This window comes from Antechinus flavipes, chromosome 1 (genome assembly GCF_016432865.1).
Source record: "Antechinus flavipes isolate AdamAnt ecotype Samford, QLD, Australia chromosome 1, AdamAnt_v2, whole genome shotgun sequence".
Taxonomy (NCBI): Eukaryota; Metazoa; Chordata; class Mammalia; order Dasyuromorphia; family Dasyuridae; genus Antechinus; species Antechinus flavipes.
Genome location: NC_067398.1, coordinates 461,525,364 through 461,545,419, shown reverse-complemented (window position 1 = coordinate 461,545,419; position 20,056 = coordinate 461,525,364). Strand labels below are relative to the sequence as shown.

General features: G+C 36.1%; 1 protein-coding gene across 9 annotated transcripts in view; it reads right to left on the bottom strand.

The window, feature by feature from the left end:
* The window catches only part of ASPH (aspartate beta-hydroxylase), a 247,329-nt gene extending 232,717 nt beyond the window's left edge, over positions 1–14,612 (bottom strand). For 2 of the 9 annotated variants that reach the window (XM_051970134.1, XM_051970136.1), the window contains exon 1: positions 14,094–14,612. In XM_051970134.1, coding sequence (XP_051826094.1) covers positions 14,094–14,247 — 154 coding nt within the window. In that variant the 5' untranslated portion in view covers positions 14,248–14,612. The remainder of the gene's footprint in view (positions 1–14,093) is intronic. The other 7 variants (XM_051970133.1, XM_051970137.1, XM_051970139.1 and 4 more) reach the window with 7 other exon arrangements.
* Between the last annotated feature and the right edge of the window lie 5,444 nt (positions 14,613–20,056).

Genomic DNA, 20,056 nt, shown 5'->3' with positions numbered 1-20,056 from the left:
TAAGAAAGACCTTTCCTGAAGGTATTTCATGATATCGTCTACTGGAAATTTGTTACACTCCAAATATTTATGGGTTCTATCATCCCAAAATCTGTTTGGAGGCTTGATCTAGTGTTGATTCTGAAAGACACCAGGAAGAGCTCAAAGATCTGTATACTCTCTACCATCTTGGCTCCGTCCCTTTTCTGGAACTCTCTAAAATGCCCTACCTTTTTTTTTTTCAGTCTTCATCCTTCTTGATCTCTCTGCAATATCTGCCAATCTATCTACTTATAGGAACTTTTCTCCTTTCTCTTTTGCTAAAAACAATGTATTTGTGTCATCTGTAAAAGTCCTATCTGCACTCAAATTTAGAAACAGATTTTTCTAAAAATATTTTTAAAAATTAAGTGTCTTTCAGAATAGTCAACTATAGCAATCTAGTGTTTGACAAACCCAAAGACCCTAACTTTTGGGATAAGAATTCATTATTTGATAAAAACTGCTGGGATAATTGGAAATTAGTATGGCAGAAATTAGGCAAGGACCCACACTTAATACCATATACCAAGATAAGATCAAAATGGGTCCATGACCTAGGCGTAAAGAACGAGAATATAAATAAATTAAGAGAAACATAGGATAGTTTACCTCTCAGACTTGTGGAGGAGAAAGAAATTTGTGACCAAAGATGAACTAGAGACCATTACTGATCACAAAATAGAAAATTTTGATTATATCAAATTAAAAAGCCTTTGTACAAACAGAACTAATGCAAACAAGATTAGAAGGGAAGCAACAAACTGGGAAAACATCTTCACAGTTAAAGGTTCTGATAAAGGCCTCATTTCCAAAATATATAGAGAACTGACTCAAATTTATAAGAAACCAAGCCATTCTCCAATTGATAAATGGTCAAAGGATATGAACAGATAATTTTCAGATGATGAAATTGAAACTATTACCACTCATATGAAAGTGTTCCAAATCACTATTGATCAGAGAAATGCAAATTAAGACAAATCTGAGATACCACTACACACCTGTCAGATTGGCTAAGATGACAGGAAAAAATAATAATGAATGTTGGAAGGGATGCGAGAAAACTGGGACACTGATGCATTGTTGGTGGAGTTGTGAACGAATCCAACCATTCTGGAGAGTAATCTGGAATTATGCCCAAAAAGTTATCAAAATGGGCATACCCTTTGATCCAGCAGTGTTACTACTGGGCTTATACCCCAAAGAGATACTAAAGAAGGGAAAGGGATCTGTATGTGCCAAAATGTTTGTGGCAACCCTGTTTGTAGTGGCTAGAAGCTGGAAAATGAATGGATGCCCATCAATTGGAGAATGGCTGGGTAAATTGTGGTATATGAATGTTATAGAATATTATTGTTCTGTAAGTAATGACCAGCAGGATGAATACAGAGAGGCTTGGACAGACCTACATGAACTGATGCTAAGTGAAATAAGCAGAACCAGGAGATCATTATACACTTCGACAACAATATTGTATGAGGATGTATTCTGATGGAAGTGGATTTCTTTGACAAAGAGACCTAACTGAGTTTCAATGGATAAATGATGGACAGAAACAGCTACACCCAAAGAAAGAACACTGGGAAACGAATATGAACTATTTGCATTTTTGATTTTCTTCCCGAGTTATTTTTACCTTCTGAATCCAATTCTCCCTGTGCAACAAAAGAACTGTTCGGTTCTGCAAACATATATTGTATCTAGGATATACTGCAACATATCTAACATATATAGGACTGCTTGCCATCTAGGGGAAGGGGTGGAGGGAGGGAGGGGAAAAATCGAAACAGAAACGAGTGCAAGGGATAATGTTGTAAAAAATTACCTTGGCATGGATTCTGTCAATATAAAGTTATTATTAAATAAAATAAAATTTTTTTAAAAAATTAAGTGTCTTTTTAACCTACATGTTAAAAATATTAAAAAGATACCCAATTTGATTAGTTTTCAGAAACAACAAACATTAAGGAAAAAGTTTACAAGTCTAATTTCAACAAAAATATTTACAAAATTAATGAAGAGAACTGAAAAAAATAAGTATCATGACCGTGCAGTCATCAATACATTTCTTCCATTTGGAGTTATATATCCTTTTTCAGAGATGACAACTATTAAAAATGAATTTCTAAATAAAATGAACTTAGAACTAGATTTTCAAATTCTTTTATCATAAATGTTAAGCTTAGATTTTTTTTTAAATTGAAAAATTAATCCATACTTCTCTTGCTAAAAAAGATTATATCATTTATAAAATACTATTTGCAGAATATTTTAATTTTATTTCATTCCTTTTTCATTCTGTTTGTTCTATTATCATGGGGAAAATGAAGATATATTGATTATACAATATGGATTTAGAAATAAATGATCAGGTTAAAAAAGTAATTGTTAATAGTTGTGTCAAAATAGTAATTTTACTCTGGAATATTCCACAGATTTGTACTTAGCCCTGGGCTTTTGAACATTTTTATCTGTGACTTGCATAAAAGCATAGATGACAGACTCATAAAATTTGCAGATGACATAAAGCTAGGATAGTTAGGTAACAAAATAGATGACAAAATCAAGATCTTGGGAGACCAATGATCTGAATTTAATAAGATAATTAAATTAAATAGAAATAAACGTATCTTGAGTACAAAAAAAATCAATTCCACAAATATAAAGTAAGAGTGAACATAGGTAAAGGTGAGGACAAGGCAGTAAATCTGGGGGAGGAAAGGAGTTAGTGGATTTCAAACTCAATATGAGTTAATGTGGCAATTAATGCACAAAAGTTTAATAAAAATCTCATTTGTAACTATCCTTTCTCAGAATTCTCTTAGAATACCAAGTTCAGTTAATAATGATTTAGAAATTATCCAAAAGAAAACTAAGATAATGAAAGATTTCAGTTCATGGCACAAGAAGGTCAGCTGAAAGAATTGAATATGCTTAGAGAAAAGATGACTCAAATAGAAAGGATAATGGGGGAGGGACATGATTATTGTTTTCAAAGGATTTGAAGGAATGCCTTCTGGGAAAGAGACTGGACTAGTTTATTTAGCCATAGAAGGCAGAACTTGAAGCATTAAGTGGAAGGTGCAAAAGTCACTTCAAGCTTGAATTGGGGAGATAATTCACCAAGCAAATCTCAAAATTGTGCCACACATCTTCACGACAAAGATTCATGCAAGAGTTAACAAGCCAATACTGGCTGTAACAAAGAATTCATGAATGTAAATAAAAATTAAGTAGGACTGCAAAAGTGGGTGAAGGCCACACTTTAGGACACTTTAAATTGTCCTAATATTTAAATTGATAATATTGATAGTTTAGAACTGTCAACTTGCAATCTTTGGGAGACTAGGTAAGAGAAAGTACTACAGAAAGCATAGACAAGAGATAGTAAAGAATTGAGCTAGAGTAAATGTAATACATGTAGAAGTATATATTACAAGATCTGAAAAATCATCTTCTAGATAGACTGAGGAAGAATGAAGAGTAAAAAATTATAAAACACTGTAAATCTGGAGAAATGAATTGGTATTGCCAGAAATAGTGAAATGTGAATGGGACAGGTGCGTTTCGGGGACTAACACCAGAAAACAAACTCTTGTTTGAGGAACAGAAAGAAAGCAAATATGCATATACCCCTATGTATATGTAGAGGAGTAACATATAATAAAGTTGGAAAAATAGTTTGAAGCCACATTGTAGAGTAATTTAAATGTCCAACAGAAGAAGCTGTATTTGATCCTAGAAATATTAGGGTACTACTGAAATTTATTTAGCAAGGAATTAACATAGTCTATAACTGTGATTCTAGATTATCACTGAAGAATAGCACCTTCTTTCCTTCTCATTTCATGTAACTCAGATGACTTATGCCACCATCTCCCTCACCCTGTCATACAGAGGTGGCCTTTCTCCTTGCCAAGGCAAATACCTCTCCATCCACAAATGATCCTACATAATTCTATATTCATGAACAAACTGTCCTTCTATCATCTCTACTCTATTATATCCAAACTTTCCCTGTCTACTGGTTATTCCCCATATCTACAATGCTTCTGATTTTCTATCCAATTGCATTATTTTCCTTATCTATGATGGTGAATTCTAGCTTTTTGGATGTTTCTCCTTTTGTTTATAAAAATGATCTGATAGATTGGCTAAAATAACAGCTAAAGATGATGATGAATGCTGGAGGGGATATGGGAAAACTAGTACATTAATACATTGTTGGTGGAGTTGTAGACTGATCCAATCATTCTGGAGAACAATATGGAACTATATTCAAAGGGCTATCAAATTATGCATACCCTTTGACCCAGCAGTGTTTCTACTGGGCTTATATCCCAAAGAGATCATAAAAAAAAACAAAAAAGGATTCACATGTGCAAAAATATTTGTAGCAGCTCTTTTTATAGAGGCAAGGAGCTGGAAACTGAGTGGATGCCCATCAGTTGGGTAATGGCTGAATAAGTCATGGTATATTAATGTTATGGAATATTATTGTTCTATAAGACACGATCAATAGGGTGACTTCAGAAAGGCCTGAAGAGACTTATGTGAACTGATATTGAGTGAAGTGAGTAGAACCAACAGAATATTGTACATAATGACAACAAGATTATGTGATGATCAATTCTGATGGATGTGGCTCTTTTCAACAATGAGGTGATTTAGGCCAATTCCAATAGACCTGTGATGGAGAGAGCCATCTGCTTCCAGAAAAAGGATTGTGGGGACTGAATGCAGATCATAACATAATATTTTCACCTTTTTTGTTTTTGCTTACTTGCTTTTTTTTTTCTCATTTTTTCCCTTTTTTACCTGTTTTTTCTTGTGCAGCATAATTGTGGAAATATGTATAGAAGAACTGTACATATCTAACATAAAAAATATGATCTGATAGCTCTTATTCCAGATTTTAATTTGTGGAAGAGCCTAAGCCTCTATTAGCAAATGCGCACTTTGTTAATAAATTAATCATGCTCAGAGCATTGTACCTTGATTTCAATTTCATCAAGTTTGTTAGATAGCAATGTTATACTTGGATTTTGCATGTCACTATACTAGGCATCTGGTGATACAACTAGATATTTGATGAATCAAAGATATATATTTCTCTGCCTTATTTCTTTACCTGTAAAATTAGATTGTATTTGATGATCTCCAAAATCCCCTCCAAGTCTATCCCTACAAGTGTAATTTTAAATTATGTGTTGGATATATTAGATTTTATTTTGTGGGTAAGATACAAAGAGATGTATAGTTGACAGTTCTTATGGTACTGAATTAATACACTGGAAATGGAGATATATATTTGCATATATACACAGGAAAAGAGAGAGCACAAGTTAAGACCAAGCTTAAAGAAAGCATTATTTCAACAAAGGAAAAATTATAGAGAGAAGAATGGCAGGTTAATGACTAGACTTTTTAAAAGGATTCCTGCAATAAGGAAAAGGCCTATAAGGTCACAGATTTAGAGGTCAAAGAAACTTCAAAGGTTACTAATATAATCTCCATTTTACAGTTGAGAAAACTGAGCATGTTTTGAACAAATAAATGCCATAGAAGCTTTAAGAAGTTTACAATTAATTCCACAAATATTTATCAATCCCCATTATGTGTAAAGTAGTGGGATACAAAGATACAAATGAAACAGGGAAAAATCAAAAACATACAAATAAATGTGAAGAATATAAAGAAAATCGAGGAGGGGATGAGAAAAAGCTTCACTGGCACCTGACTTGATACCACTTGATTTAATACAAAGATTATGAAATGTAGAGATACAGAAAGATCACATTCAAGGCATTTTCAAGAAACAGCTAGTAGTTTACTTTTCAGAGAGGTTAATAGTACCAAATGCTACAGAAAGAGACCAAAAAAAGAAGAGGACTGTATATGGCAGAGAATTTTTTTTTTTGGGGGGGGGAGAGTACTTGTTAACTTTGGTTAGAATAGTTTCAAACGAGTGATGAGCTCAGAAACCAAACTGCAAAGGGTTAAGTGAAGAGTAGAAAATTAGAATAAATGTGGATAGCTTGTGTTAACAGTAATAGAAGATAAGAGTTTCATACCTTTGCATCATCTATAAAACTTGAAAAGCATGTCACCTAAGTTCATATCCAACTGACAAAAATAGTAATAACAAAAGTCTAAGGCACAAATCTCAGGGTAGCCCCTCTAGAGATCCCTCTCCAAGTTGAGAACAAACTAAATTTGGAGCCAATCAATCAAGGAGATACTAAATCACCAAAGTATCTCTTCATCACTTCTATCAGGAAGGCAACATAGATCTGATTAAAAGCTTACCTTACAACTATAACATCTATCTCCTTGTCCATGAAGTTCCATCCATTAAATGGATTTCCAAACAAACTCAGGTATCCTTATTAAGTCTATCAGAACTATTTATTCATAAACAGGAGAGTAAATGCACCTCATGGAAAAAAGTAAAGCTTTCTTCCCAGCCATTAAGGCCCATTAGCTCCTTGTCTTATTGATTCATATTAAATGAATAGCTCCCCTGTACACAATATTCAGCTAAACATTTGGAGAGGGAGGCCTAAAAATGAGTAGTCCTATCCTTTAGGAACTTAAAAATCTATTTTTATCTAATAATTCCATCTCTTTATATTTTCTCTCCTCACCACCAAAAAAAGGAAAAAAAGAAAAGCCTAATTCTGAGTATTATTTAATTCCCCACTATATCACATGCAATTATTGGTACCTCATCCCTTTGCATCTCAACCCACTATATTACACAAAAGTCTAAAAAGACTAAAAAGTATGCTGCTATGAAACAATATAATGTTCTAAAGACTAAACAAGTTCCAGACATCAGAGAAACTAATGTGCATATTAGTAAATAGCATGAAATCCAGAACAAAACTGGATTGAAATTGAAATAAAAAGATTCTTTTATGATATAAAAACCAGGTAGCTCTAAGACTAACCTTCTGATATTAACTTTAAAAAAAAAAAGCTAGGTCATCTTTGTTATTCACTACATTAATTGTTTTACTAGGTAACTTGATTGGGAAAAAAAAATAATCTATTTGAAAATTGTACTCATTTTCTAATTATCAAAACTTTCAGAAAGAAGTTGAAACCACACAGGAAAAGTAAGGCAACAGAATCTTGTATCTGCTTCCCCATACCAACAAAGGATGCTTAGTCATTTCAAGATAGGATCAAGCATACCCTGAGTTTCAGAACACTTCTACTAGCTATCTATATTAAGCAATTCATTGGAATAGTGGATATAGTCCCAGGTGTGGAGTCAAAAAGATAGTATGAATTCTGTTTTGGACGTTTTCTAGCTGTGTGACCCCGGACAATGATTTAACTTCTATGTTCTTCAGTTTCTTCATCTGTAAATAAAGAGTAGCCTCCAATTTCTCATCCAGCTCTAAATCTGAAATTCTCTAATTTTTCATTTAGGATTAGTATTATTCCACAATCCTTATGTTATTAAACACCAGCAGAGTTGGTTGGGTTTACTTCCACCTGTGCTAAAAGCAATTCCTTCTGGTGGGAAAAAAATGCATGAGCTTCATTTAGTCCACTTATTTGAAGAAAAGTTTTGAAAAAAGCTCAACAAGAAATAGATAATCACCCATGAGTATAAAATAGATGAAGGTAGGACTAAAGAGTTTCCTCAAATGGAAAGAAACTTGTGGTTAATGATGAGACTATGAATAATGTTATTTGTTTATTAAATTATAGATCATAGATTTATAGCTTCAAAGATATGTAAAGTTCAACTTCCTCCTTTTATAAATGACAAAACTGAGGTAGAGAAAGGTTGAGAAATGTGCTCAAGATCATACAAACAAGGTAGTGACAGAGCTAGTATCTGAATCCAAATAAAAATGGATTCTCTATTTCACTACATCGTCTCTACCTACTGTTTTTTGTTGTCTAGCCATTTTGGTCACATACATTTTCATGATTCAATTTGAGGTATTTTTGGCAGAAATATTAGAGTGGTTTGCCATTTCCATCTACAGCTTTTTTTTTTTTTTTTTAACAGATGAGGAAATAAGGCAAACAGGGTGACTGGGGTTACACAGCTATTAAGTGTCTGAAGTCAGATTTGAACACTGGAAGATGAGTCTTCAGGACTCCAAGTCCCAGTTGCCTTATCCACTGCTCCACCTCATTGTCCCACCAGCTGATTTAGGTTTCCAAATAAACACTTCTAGAGAGTGTATTACTTGAGTGTCTAATTTTGGCAAGTCATTATTTATTAGTCCTCAGTCTTGGATTCTAAAAAATCAACTCTAAAAACGAGCACCAGAAGCACAATTTGGATTTCTAAAGTATTGAGTAAATGATATATGGATTAAATGATATGCAGGAAAACAAACTTAATAAATTAAAGGTCCTAAACAATCCTATCTATGATCAATAGTCTTATTTCAAACATAACAAAAATATTTTATAAGGTACTCACAAACTATGCTTTATGATTTTGGAATAATTTGATCTTCACATTCCATTCAACCATCCTCCAGGAAACCAGAACTTGGCTAGACATCTTGTCTTTTGACCTACTACTGTAATCTTCGCTTCACCTAATCACTCCTAGGTAGCAAACTTCCAGATCCCATCCTCAATCCAAGTTAATTCACTCAGTTTTTAAGAATTCTGTCCTGAAGCTGACCTGGGCCAATTGGAGGATGACAGCTATCCCTGACAAGCTTTATATCTCATCCATCTTATCCACCAGGAAGCTAGACCCTTAACATTTGTCTTGCTATTAGCTATGTGATACACAAAAAACTTTGATGAGTTTTCCAGCTTGGAATTACCAGCTATGTGATTCTAGGCAAGTCACTTAAGCTCTATCTACCTAAGTTTCCTCAACTATAAAAAGAGATATAGTCACTGTGTCTAACTCCCAGGGTTAATGTGAGAATCAAATGAGATAATAGCTACAAAGCATTTAGAACCCTACTCTATGTATTATATCCCCACACTAGAAAATAAGCTTTTTAAGGGCAGAGATTGTCTCAAATTTACATCATTATTATGTGGCACACAGGAGATACTTAAAAGTATTAAAAGAATGATAATTCAGTCCTGTGAGGTGGGTACAAAAAAAGCAATAAATTATTATTAATAAATAAACTGAGGAATGTAGCAGTTAGGTGACATTCAACTAGGTAGTGGTAGAACTAAGTCTAGAACCCAAGTTTTCCATGTTTTCCATATGTCCAATGCTCTTTCCACTATATCAAACTACTTTTCTTTCTATATCTACGCAGATCTGTCCTTAAAAAAAAAAAAATCAACGTGAAATATAAATAAAACTCATTTGCAGACAACTCTAAATATCTAATGACTAATTTGCTCACATATTAATAATTAGATGAGCTCTCTGAGGATTAAGAAGCATCTGGTTTATTTTGTATTCATTCTCCTAGTGGCCTGGCATAGCTTAACACACAGTATTCATTCAAAAACATAGCTTATCTTCAGTTGTGAAATGTACCATGGAATAATCAAAAGAATTACCAATTATTTTAAGAAGTTCTGCCAGTAAAATTTGTTTTGCACGACTACATATATTTGTAATGGGCTTCAATTTTCTTGTCTACTCAAGGCAGATAGGGAGAGAATTTGGAACTGAAAATAAAATTAAACTTTAAAAAATTCTACCTATCAAATTACTAAGATTATTAGGCAAGAACATGTGATCAGAGGCAATTGGAGAGAACTTACTCATGGTCAGTGTGCACACATATATAACATTAAATAAGTATTACATAGTCTAAAGCTGCTTCCTGCCAATTGTGAGGATCAGCTACCTGGATTATAAGACAAGCTCAGGCTTTTTCCATTCTCATTCTTTAGATCTATTCCTTTACCTTTCTCCTGGCAACTAATCCAGGAGCACCATTAGCCCTAGCAGATAAAGGAAAGTATGAGGTTTAAGAGACAAATCCTTTTAGAAGGCTTAAGCATTGCTGAAGCCTAATTCCCCGAGTACTTCCTAATGCATCTATATAATTTCTGTACAATGTCCTATATGGAGGGCAAAACCATTGAGTTACTTTGACAAGATATTTCTGACACAGAGGGATTTTTTTGCTCAATAATGCTCAAAAGAAGTTTACTCACTTTTTATTAGAGTCTTACTAGACTTACTCTCTAGAAGTCTAAATCACTGGATGACAACAGTCTTGAAAAGACTGTATAGAAGGAAACCAATTAAAAGAGACAAACCAAAATTACAGCAATATTAAAGCAACTTCAAGCTCAGTTCCCTTCTGAGAGAAACAGATGGGTACAGCAAAGAGTTGTATGTGTGTTGTTACGCATCTTCAAGGTGTAGGAGAACTGGGACTAAAAAGCTGTTTTTCTCAATACTCAATTTGCTGAGTGCCTATGTAGGAGGAATTAAAGACCCTGGTTAAGGAAAAAACACAAGCTATGTCTAAGCTTTATTTTGGAGATTTTCCTGGATTGATTGCAAGTAGGGATAAACAAGCTAAAAGACAAACTAGACAAACTGACAATTTCAGATCAGGTCCCCAAAATCAATCAGCCTCAAGCCATAAGAAGCAGTTGGTGACACAGTGGACAGAATACAAGGCCTAGAGTTAAAAAAAGATCTGAATTCAAATCAAATATTTAATAGCTATGTGACCATAGGTAAGTCACTTAATTGCAATTTGCCTCAGTTTTCTCAACTTGAAAATGGGGATCATAATAGCACTTACTTTACAAGGTTATTATGAGAATCAAATAAGATAACATATCTGTAAAGCATTTAACAGAGACTGACACATTAATGAGAACTTAATAAATGCTTGTTTTCCCTTCCCTTATAGGAAAATGAGAAATGGGAGTGAGAGAGAGTTAGGTTTTGGATGGATGACACTAATACAGAATATTTTTAATTAGCTACTTTAAAAGATTATCTATTAGGCAAAAGAATATTAGGGTAGGAGTATGAATTTCACTCCACAGTAAAGACTTAAAAATGAATAATGGCCAAATGACAATACTGAGGATTTTGAATGTTGTAGCAAAATTAGGTAATGTTATATAAACAAGATTGTGAAACATAACAAAACAAAGCAATATTATAAAACAAATGTCTGTGAGAACTGAAATTAAAAAAAAAAAACTTGAGAGATTATTTAAAAAAAAGAAGAATGTGATGCAATTTATAAAAACTAAACATACAATATGGTAGGAAAAGCAATAAATTTTGGCATAAGAAGACAAGTAAAAAATCTCAGCTCAATTAATTATCAATAACTTGTGTCATGATTAGTCAAACATAACTTCTCTGGGCCTCAGATTCTTCATCTTTAAAATAAGGAGGCTAAGATTAGATGATTTAATTTGCTTTCTAGCACTTATTGGTGATCTTGAGTCAAGTCAACAAGTATTGTTTAAGCACTACATTATGATAAGCATGGGAAACACAAAGAAAGGCCAGTCCTCAAGAAACTTAATCTGATGGGAGAGACAAAATTTAAATAACTATACAAACAACATACATCTGGATAAACTGGACATAATCTTCTAGATTTAAAAGGAACCAGAAAAGGCTTCTAAAGCAAAGGTAGGCTTTTAGTTGAGAAATGAAAGATGCCAGGGAAAGCAGGTAACAGCAATGAGGTGGGAGAAATTTCAGACATTGGAAACAGCTAATAAAAATGCAGAAGTCTGAGCATCTTGTACAAAAAACAGCAAAGAGATCAGTATCACATATAAATCATAGAATTTGAACTCTAAAAGATTTTAGATGTCATTAAGTACACAAAGTTTCATTTTGAAAATTATAAAACTGAGGTCCAGAGAGATTAAGTGATTTATCAAAAGTTACATTTGGAATAAGTTGTAGAGATGGAATTTTAACCCAGTTACTAACCAAAGTCACTAAACTTTGCATGTAGAAACATTTTCTTCACTGTAGAAACATTTTCTTCACTATTGAAGTTTATTGCTAAATTAGACATCCATTCTGCTGAATGTTAACAATAGCTAAATATGAGGTTAAAAAAAAATTCCTCAAATTTATCCATCTGATGTTTAATGTAACAATTGATTTCATCTCCAAAAATAGATACCTAATTAACTGGATAGAAACTTACAAATTTTTTTTAAGATGCAAAAAATAATATTATTTTGTCTATTATGACAATTGTCATTCAAGTCTCAATACTGTTAGGTATGTATGATAGATTTTATCTACATTTAACAAATGAAGACACTGAATTAGAAAAGTTAAGTAACTTACTTGCCCATAATCACACAGCTAGTAAATGTAAGAAGCAGGATTCAAATAGTGGTAATCCCGACTTCCAAGTCCAGAATTCTATTTGTGCCTTGAAACAAAGTAATTCCAATAACTATATTTTCTAAAATAAATATTAAATTTTAGAATGTAAAATTCTTCAAGGATTCAAATTGTATCATGTTACCTTATTTATTCATATTTATCAATAAAAGCAATTGTTACATTGTTTAATACATAAATAACCCTTCTTTTCCCCAAAACAAAGTAGCCAAGAAAAGTTAACTTCATTTTAATTTGCTGTATTCTACTCCATCAATTGCTAGCCGTATGAACTAAAACAATGAACAGTGGCTTTTAACAGTTTATCAAATGCCAAGGAATATCATAGGCCAATAGGCATTTAGTTCAGTCCTTTCATTAATTTTTTTCCCTAAGATTCAAACGAATTATAGAAATTTGAGAACCATTGAAATAGAAGAAACAGATCAAAAACATCTGTTCTTTTCATTTGAGAAGTGTACCAAAAAGAGCTGGGGGAAGGGAAGGAAGCCAGCAAAAAGGAAGGAAAAGAATAGGAAGGATAAAGTGGAAAGATAACCCTTACTTTATGTCATTTTCTGCCAATCATTTCATAATCCCAAACAAGAAAAACCAAATACATCTCAGCAATATTTAAAATACAAACAACGCATATTTTTGGAGAGCCAAGTTAAATATAAGGGCAATAATTTTTTTTTCAAAAATGTATGTATCATTAGTAATTTCAATGTTCTTCCGTGTTATTCTAAGAGCAGCTTTTCATCAAAACTGGTGCTTAAGGTATAATTTTACTAAAGTACTCTTGATTTCAGCTCATTTTCAATTAGCACTAAAACTATGAATACCAGAGAGTTCATTACATTTTCTTCAACTCAAAAAGGCAAAAAAGCTCATAATTCATTCAATCGCTAGCCGCCAGTCTCACCCCCTCAACGTTTCTTAAATTTCCTACTTGTCTCTGTAAAAAGAGGCAAGAGAAGGATAAGTGCTTAATCTAATCCTAGTCCTTCATGTGCAAGAAAGCTCCTGAAGAGCTGACTCCCCAGATTCTGTCAATTAGGCACAACACCTCTGGTTGCAATGAAATCAGAACGTTGGTTACCAGTCCAACCCATTCCTAGTTTTCTCATCCGAAAAATGAGGGCGTTAAGATGGCTTCTTCCAGTTCCAGACAAGTCATCAAGTATTAAGCTCTAACTACAACATATTCCCTGCCTTCAAGAAGCTTACAATCTAATGGAGGGGGGAGGAGATCGGGAGAGAAAGCATACAAACAATTTATTACAAATTAGACCTATAACTCTGCCTAGGAACTCCGGAAACACTGCATCGCACCTGCGGCTCCTACAGTGGGCCCAGGTGAGGGCACCCGCCCGCAACCCTCCATAGCTAGGGTCTCTCGCGCCAGTCGCAGTTCGCCCAGAAGAGCTGCTCTCTTCTCCCCCTCTTCCAGCTCACTTGGTCTCCAGCGAGTCCCTGGACTCGTTAGCGGAGATACTGAAATAAAGTGAGGGGAGGAGAAAAATGGGAGAAGGGAAAGTAGGAGGAGGAAGAGGAGGAGAAAGAGTCCAAGGGATACTCCAGAGCCCTAGGCCTTCAGAGGCCGCAGCCCGCACCTGGGGGTCTGGGGGTGGGAACTGCCTCCTCCTTCTCGCTCCTCCTCCTCCTTCTCCAGCATTAGCCGATAGGGGCGGGGCCGGGAGGACCAGCAACGAGCTCCATCCCGACTGCCTTCCACAGCTCTCCCCACCCCCCTCCCGAGAGAAGCACTGACCTCTGCGGGACCCTGGGCTGCTGTTGCTGCTGCTGCTGTGGCTACCTCCCGCACTACTATTACTGCTGTTGCTGCTGCTGCTGCTGCTGCTGCTGCCGCCTGGGCTGCTGCTGCTGTGGCCACCGCCGCCTTTCGCGTTCTTCCTTGGGGCCATGGCGCGCGCTGCCCAGGGCTGTTGGGCGTAGAACTATAGAAGGACCCAGGGGAGGGCCGGGTAATGCAGGGAGCACACAGGTGGCAGAGGATGTGAAGGGGCTGCAATGGCTGTGCTTGGTTACCTGGTCCTACCCGAAAGCACACGGTTTTCTTCCCTCCCTGCGTACTGAGTGCGCGCGCGCCCACCCGCTCGCGTGCAAAAATTAGGGCTCAGTCCAAGGGTGTGCGCGCGCCGGCGTGCAGGAACCCAGCCGTCCCGCCCCCGCACAGGCTCCGCCCCTACACCTTGGTTCCGCCCACCTAGGGGGTGGTGAGTGATGGCACTTCCCAACCAATCAAAAAGGAATCCTCAAAGAAGGGCGTGCCAACTTTCTTCTCCGCCTCTCCAGAATTCTAGCTGTGCGGCTGCCACGCAACCGCCAGAGAGCTGTTCGGGTTCTCCAGTTTTTCGCCAGCTCTTTGGAACGTGGCAAACGGGGCTCTCGCGAGCATTGGAGGGTCGGTCTATAGGAATTGGGGGAGGGGGGAAGGAGAGGGAAACGGGGGAGGACGGAGGCTTGGTGGGAATGGGGAGTTGTAAGAGGGAGGAGATTCTGGAAGAGGAGGAGGAGACGACACGTGTCTGACCTCGGAGGTGATGCTTGTACGCAAGCCCCTCCATCTGCTCCGAACTGGGATTGGCCCTGGAAGGACAATTTCAACCACCTTCAAGCGATACACAAAAACTACAAACCCTAAACTCCAAATTTTACTTATTGCCAGCGGGAATGGATGATTGGATCTATAGGTGGAAGGGTGGATGGAAGTAGGGGACCGGAAGGGGGGGCATTCTACCGTGTTTTGATTTATTTGTAATGAGAGAATGTGGTCTGCTGTTTTGCAATGTTTAAATAATTCTGAGCTTGTGGGATTTCCCCCCAGGGAACCAGTTCATTTTAAGACCCTGGAACTAAAGGAAATCTGCAATTGTTTTGTGCTACTCTGATTTTCTAAATAGCACAAAACTTCTGAGAGCTTTCCAAGATGCATAATTTTTCTGCACGTAGATGATAAGACTACAATACGTGGTTTCAGCCTTTAATGTAAATATATTCCCATTTTCTTTTCCTACACCTGATAGGTAACTGTTGAAAATTGCGCCTCGGTTCTTGGTTTTGAGATCTACTTTTCTTATTAGAACCACAATTATGCCCTCCCCCCATTTTCATTTCCAACTCTGTAATTAGGGGTAGCTGGCTTCGAAAAATCAAAATTATCCATTCCATACTTTACTAATTACAACCCCAAGTAGATGCTGCCTCTATTTAACCTATCATCTCCATCCCCCAATCTTGAACTCTGCTTTAGGTTACCCTCTCCCCCATAAATGATTCTTTAACTTATCTTGTTTAGAATCAGCACTTTTCATAACTTCCTGAATCAACTGAACTCGCTGCCACTACCACCACCACATCCTATTTATAGGTTGTCATTCCCCATTAAAATGTAAGCTCTTTGGCTTCAGGGACTACTTTCCTTAGTTTCCTTATTTTTAGCAAAGTTTCTTGACTCCTTACTTGTCAGATTAATGGTCAATCAAGAAGCTTTTATTAAGGATGTGCTAGACACTGGGCTAGTTACTAGGAATACAAATACAAAACTGAAAATCATCCCGTGTCCTAAAGGAGCTTACATTCAGATAGAGCGAACAGCATGCATATTTATATTTATATGCAAAGCGCATACGAAACAAATACAAAGTAACTCAAGCTATAAAATTGAATTTCTGAAAGAATGGCTGTGCCCTTAACAGAAACTAGGTAGTTCAGCAGAGTTGGGATGGGGGTGGGGGAAAAACTCAATATTTCAATGCTCTATGATTATTTTCATATATATCACAAACCCTCTATGACTTGATGGTCTTTGAGAGTTATTAAAGCTGAAAAATTCCATTAGTCCAATACCTAAATTCACTATGCAATTCAGCTGAGTTTGAACAATAGATATACAGGCCTCTCCATGCCTCTATTCCAGTTTTTTCTAGCTTTATAAAAACCTATTAGAGCTTGTGGTCTAATAGCATCAACTTAAGAGCACAGAGGCCTCTCTACCCCATATTAAAGCAATATAGTAGGACTTTGTGACATGACACAGAGATAATAATAAAACAGCATATATACTAAGTCTGAGAGTTGAAAAACAAAATAGCTTGTGAAGAGGAAAAAAGGCATTGATATATGACTATGGAAGGTTTCATGGAAGTATTTTTAAAGATGAATTAAATAGAGGAAAAGAGTGCATTATAAATAAAGGAACTATAAGCATAAGCAAAGCACAAAGATAAGAGGCATGCTTATTTAGTGGACACATTATACTAGTTTGTGTATAGCATAAGGATACCAAAATTAGCTAAGATTTTAAAAAAAGTAATATAATTCCAGACTATAGAAAGCCTTCAATGCTATCCAAAGGAATTTAAACTTTAGTTAGAAAACAATAGGGAATCACTGAAGAGTTTTGAAGTATAACATTATACCTAAGAAAATTAGGTTTTAATATACTATGAATGATGTATTGGGATAGATGAAAATAAAACTAACATTAAATTCACATGGTCTGTCATATGTGTGAAAAACATAATCTACTACATCTGATCTTCAGATTTGCCAAGGAAGCAAAGTATCTCTCCATTTCTGTGGTCTCTTTTGCCAGAAAATCTGAGTAAGTTTGAACTCAACAGCAGATAAAGCTCTTCTAAAAAGAAGCAGGAACAAGTAGTATCTAGGGCATATCATTATAGTACTCACTATAATTGGGCAATTTTTAAAAAGTAGGCCAAATGTACCTTTCATATTTTCACTTATCTCCAAGTGACTTCATTGAGATTTGCAAATAAGATCTTTTCCATACCTTAGGCATAATTTCTCACAATAATCATTTACTCTTGTCCCCCACATTACCCCCAAAATAATTTCTGATAGTTTTGTTTCTACACTAAAAAATGAGAACAATATTTTAATTTGTACTCAACTTCCAAAGAAAAAGATCCCTTTCATCTGTGTTCTCAACCTTCCTCAAAAATAATGAAAAGTAAAATATTACTATATAAAATCTTCTTATCAAAACTAAAAGAAAGTACACCTTTCCTTCTATCATAGCAAAATACTGTGTGCAATATTTCCAAGATGATATATACCTAGATCTAGAAATCTGTATTTTTCATTATACAATGCATTTTATGCTAGTGGACCAGAGCTATAAAAAGTAAGTTAGGAATTTCATGCATTTAAATATAAGAATTCTTCTCTCTCTCTCTCTCTCTCTCTCTCTCTCTCTCTCTCTCTCTCTCTCTCTCTCTCTCTCTCTCTCTCTCTTCCTCTCTCTCTCTTCCTCTCTCTCTCTTTCTTTCTCTCTCTTTCTTTTTCTCATTCTCAAAAGTGGAGTACCCAAAGAAAGTACAGCAGAGAATGAAAATGATCTGGTATTTTATTGAAAGAAAAAAAAAAAAGAAAAGATTTGGAGACTATATTGAAAATAAATAAAATTAATTTATATCCTGAAGTTAAGATAGAAAAACTTCACTGCTGAGCAACAGTTACTTTTTCCCAAAAGAATTTTTTTTAATTTTAATACTGTGCTTCCCCGATAATAAGATACTGTCTTATTATTTTTTTGGACAGAAAAACACCAGCAGGCTTATTTTCAGGGGAGGGCTTGTTTTAATGAACATTGACAGCAATTTTAATAAACAGGTAAATGTGAACAAAAAAAAGTACCTTTATTCAATAATGATCATGTCATCTTCTTCAACAACATCGTCATAAGTGTCCATACCCTGAATTCCGTCCTGGGTGTCTTGTGCCTCTATTTCCTTCAGAAGAAGTAGACCCAATCTGTCATGTCCAGCAATATAGCTCTCTTTAAATGAACATGTCTTGTCCAGGTAACCTGCTTGTAGTACCTTGGCGACACAGCTGTCAGTAATTTTATCCCATGACTTATTCACCCAAGTCACGACTTCTTGCAGACAGGGCTTCACAAAGTTTCCATGCTGATTTCTTTCCATTCTATTTTCAATGTAGTCATTGACTTCCATGTGCAAATGGTCCTTGAATGGCTTGTTTATTGCAATATCAAGGGTGTGGAGATAGGCAGTCATTCCTGCAGGAATCATTACTTGATCTATTCTCTCTGCAAGGAAGTTCTTCATTTCTTTAGCATGGTGAGTGCTGGCTGAGTTCTTCTTTTATCCTCCATCATGCCCCCTCACTCCCACTTACATACCGGGTTTTTATGTTGTCCTGCCTCAGCTCTCCTCCGCGGCACTGCTCTCAATGGCGCCAGCAAGCAAATCACTGGGGAAGAACAGGATGACGCACTCACTGCTGCAGCTCTGATTGGATGCAGCTCGGAGCGCGGCGTGCATTTCACCCAGGAGGGGGGCAGAGAGGGGGGACGGTGTATACAGAGGGTACCGTAATGTAGCGTGTAGCGCAGAGGATCACCTTCACTACAGTAGCAATCTCAATAGGGCTTATTTTCCGGGGAGGGCTTATTTTAGAGGAATCTTACACAATAAGGGGAGGGCTTATTTTTGGGATAGGTCTTATTATCGGGGAAACACGGGTAATATCTTTTTTATTTTCAAAATAACATGTAAAAATAGTTTTCAACATTCACCTTTGCAAAACCTTGTATTCCAAATTTTTCTCCCTTCCCCTCACCTCTCTTCCCCTAACAAGTAATAGGTCAGACATGAGCAATTCTCCTAAACGTATTTCCACAATTATCATGCTGCACAAGAAAAATCAGATTAAAAAGGGAAAAAAAGCAAACAACAAAAAAACTGTGTCCCCCTTAACTTTTGTCCCCTTTGGGGGGGGATTCCTGATTCTCAAACCATGGGAGGGGCACACCTTTTCCCAGACAGCTTCCATTCTCTTGGAAATCTCAGCCTGGGGCATAATCAGCATCCTTTTGGGTTGCTCAAACTGCTCCCCAGCTCCAGGCCAACATTGGCCCAGTATAACTGGGATTTGTTAACCCATCTTTTGCAATAGTCCTAACAGGATTTTGTCCACTGATTAAGATATTTTCTTCTCAGTGTAAACCCATCTTTACAATAGTCCTAACAGGACCCTACCCACTAAGAAAACTGTCTTCTTAACAAGCTGTCTTCTTAGTGTAAATAAATCCCCCTTTGCCACAAACTTCAGGTTTCCCAAGGGATCTGCAACATTGACCAGAGGGGATCTCTTACCCTCAATTCTCACACCTCATCAAATGTACTAAGAAAAACCTTTTGGTGTATTTCCCTTCCCCCTCCCCCCCACTTCCGTAATAAATCCAGGGCAAAATCAACTTCATAATTATCAGACTCTGTGCTTCTCAGTACCTAAGACTCTTTTTTATTATTATTTATTAATTAAAGCTTTCTATTTACAAAACATATGTATGGGTAATTTTTCAACATTGATCCTTGCAAAGCCTTTTGTTCCAAATTATTCCCTTCTTTCCCCCACTCCCACCCCCAGATGGCAGGTAGTCCAATACATATTAAATATGTTAAAATATATGTTATATCCAATATATGTATACATATTTATACAGTTACCCTGCTATGTAATGTTCTCTGATTCGTTTTCTTGAAGTATCTGGAAGTCTAGGGAGTAGCCTTCTTTTCAGTTCAGAAGAATCACCACACAAGTAGCCAGGGGTTAAAGTCCAAATCCTTTATTATCTCTGTCTGAGTCTTATCTCCTTTCCTGGGGCCCAGTTAGCTTTCTTAGAGGTCTCTCTCTCTCCTTGCTTCCAAGAGCTTGAGCTCC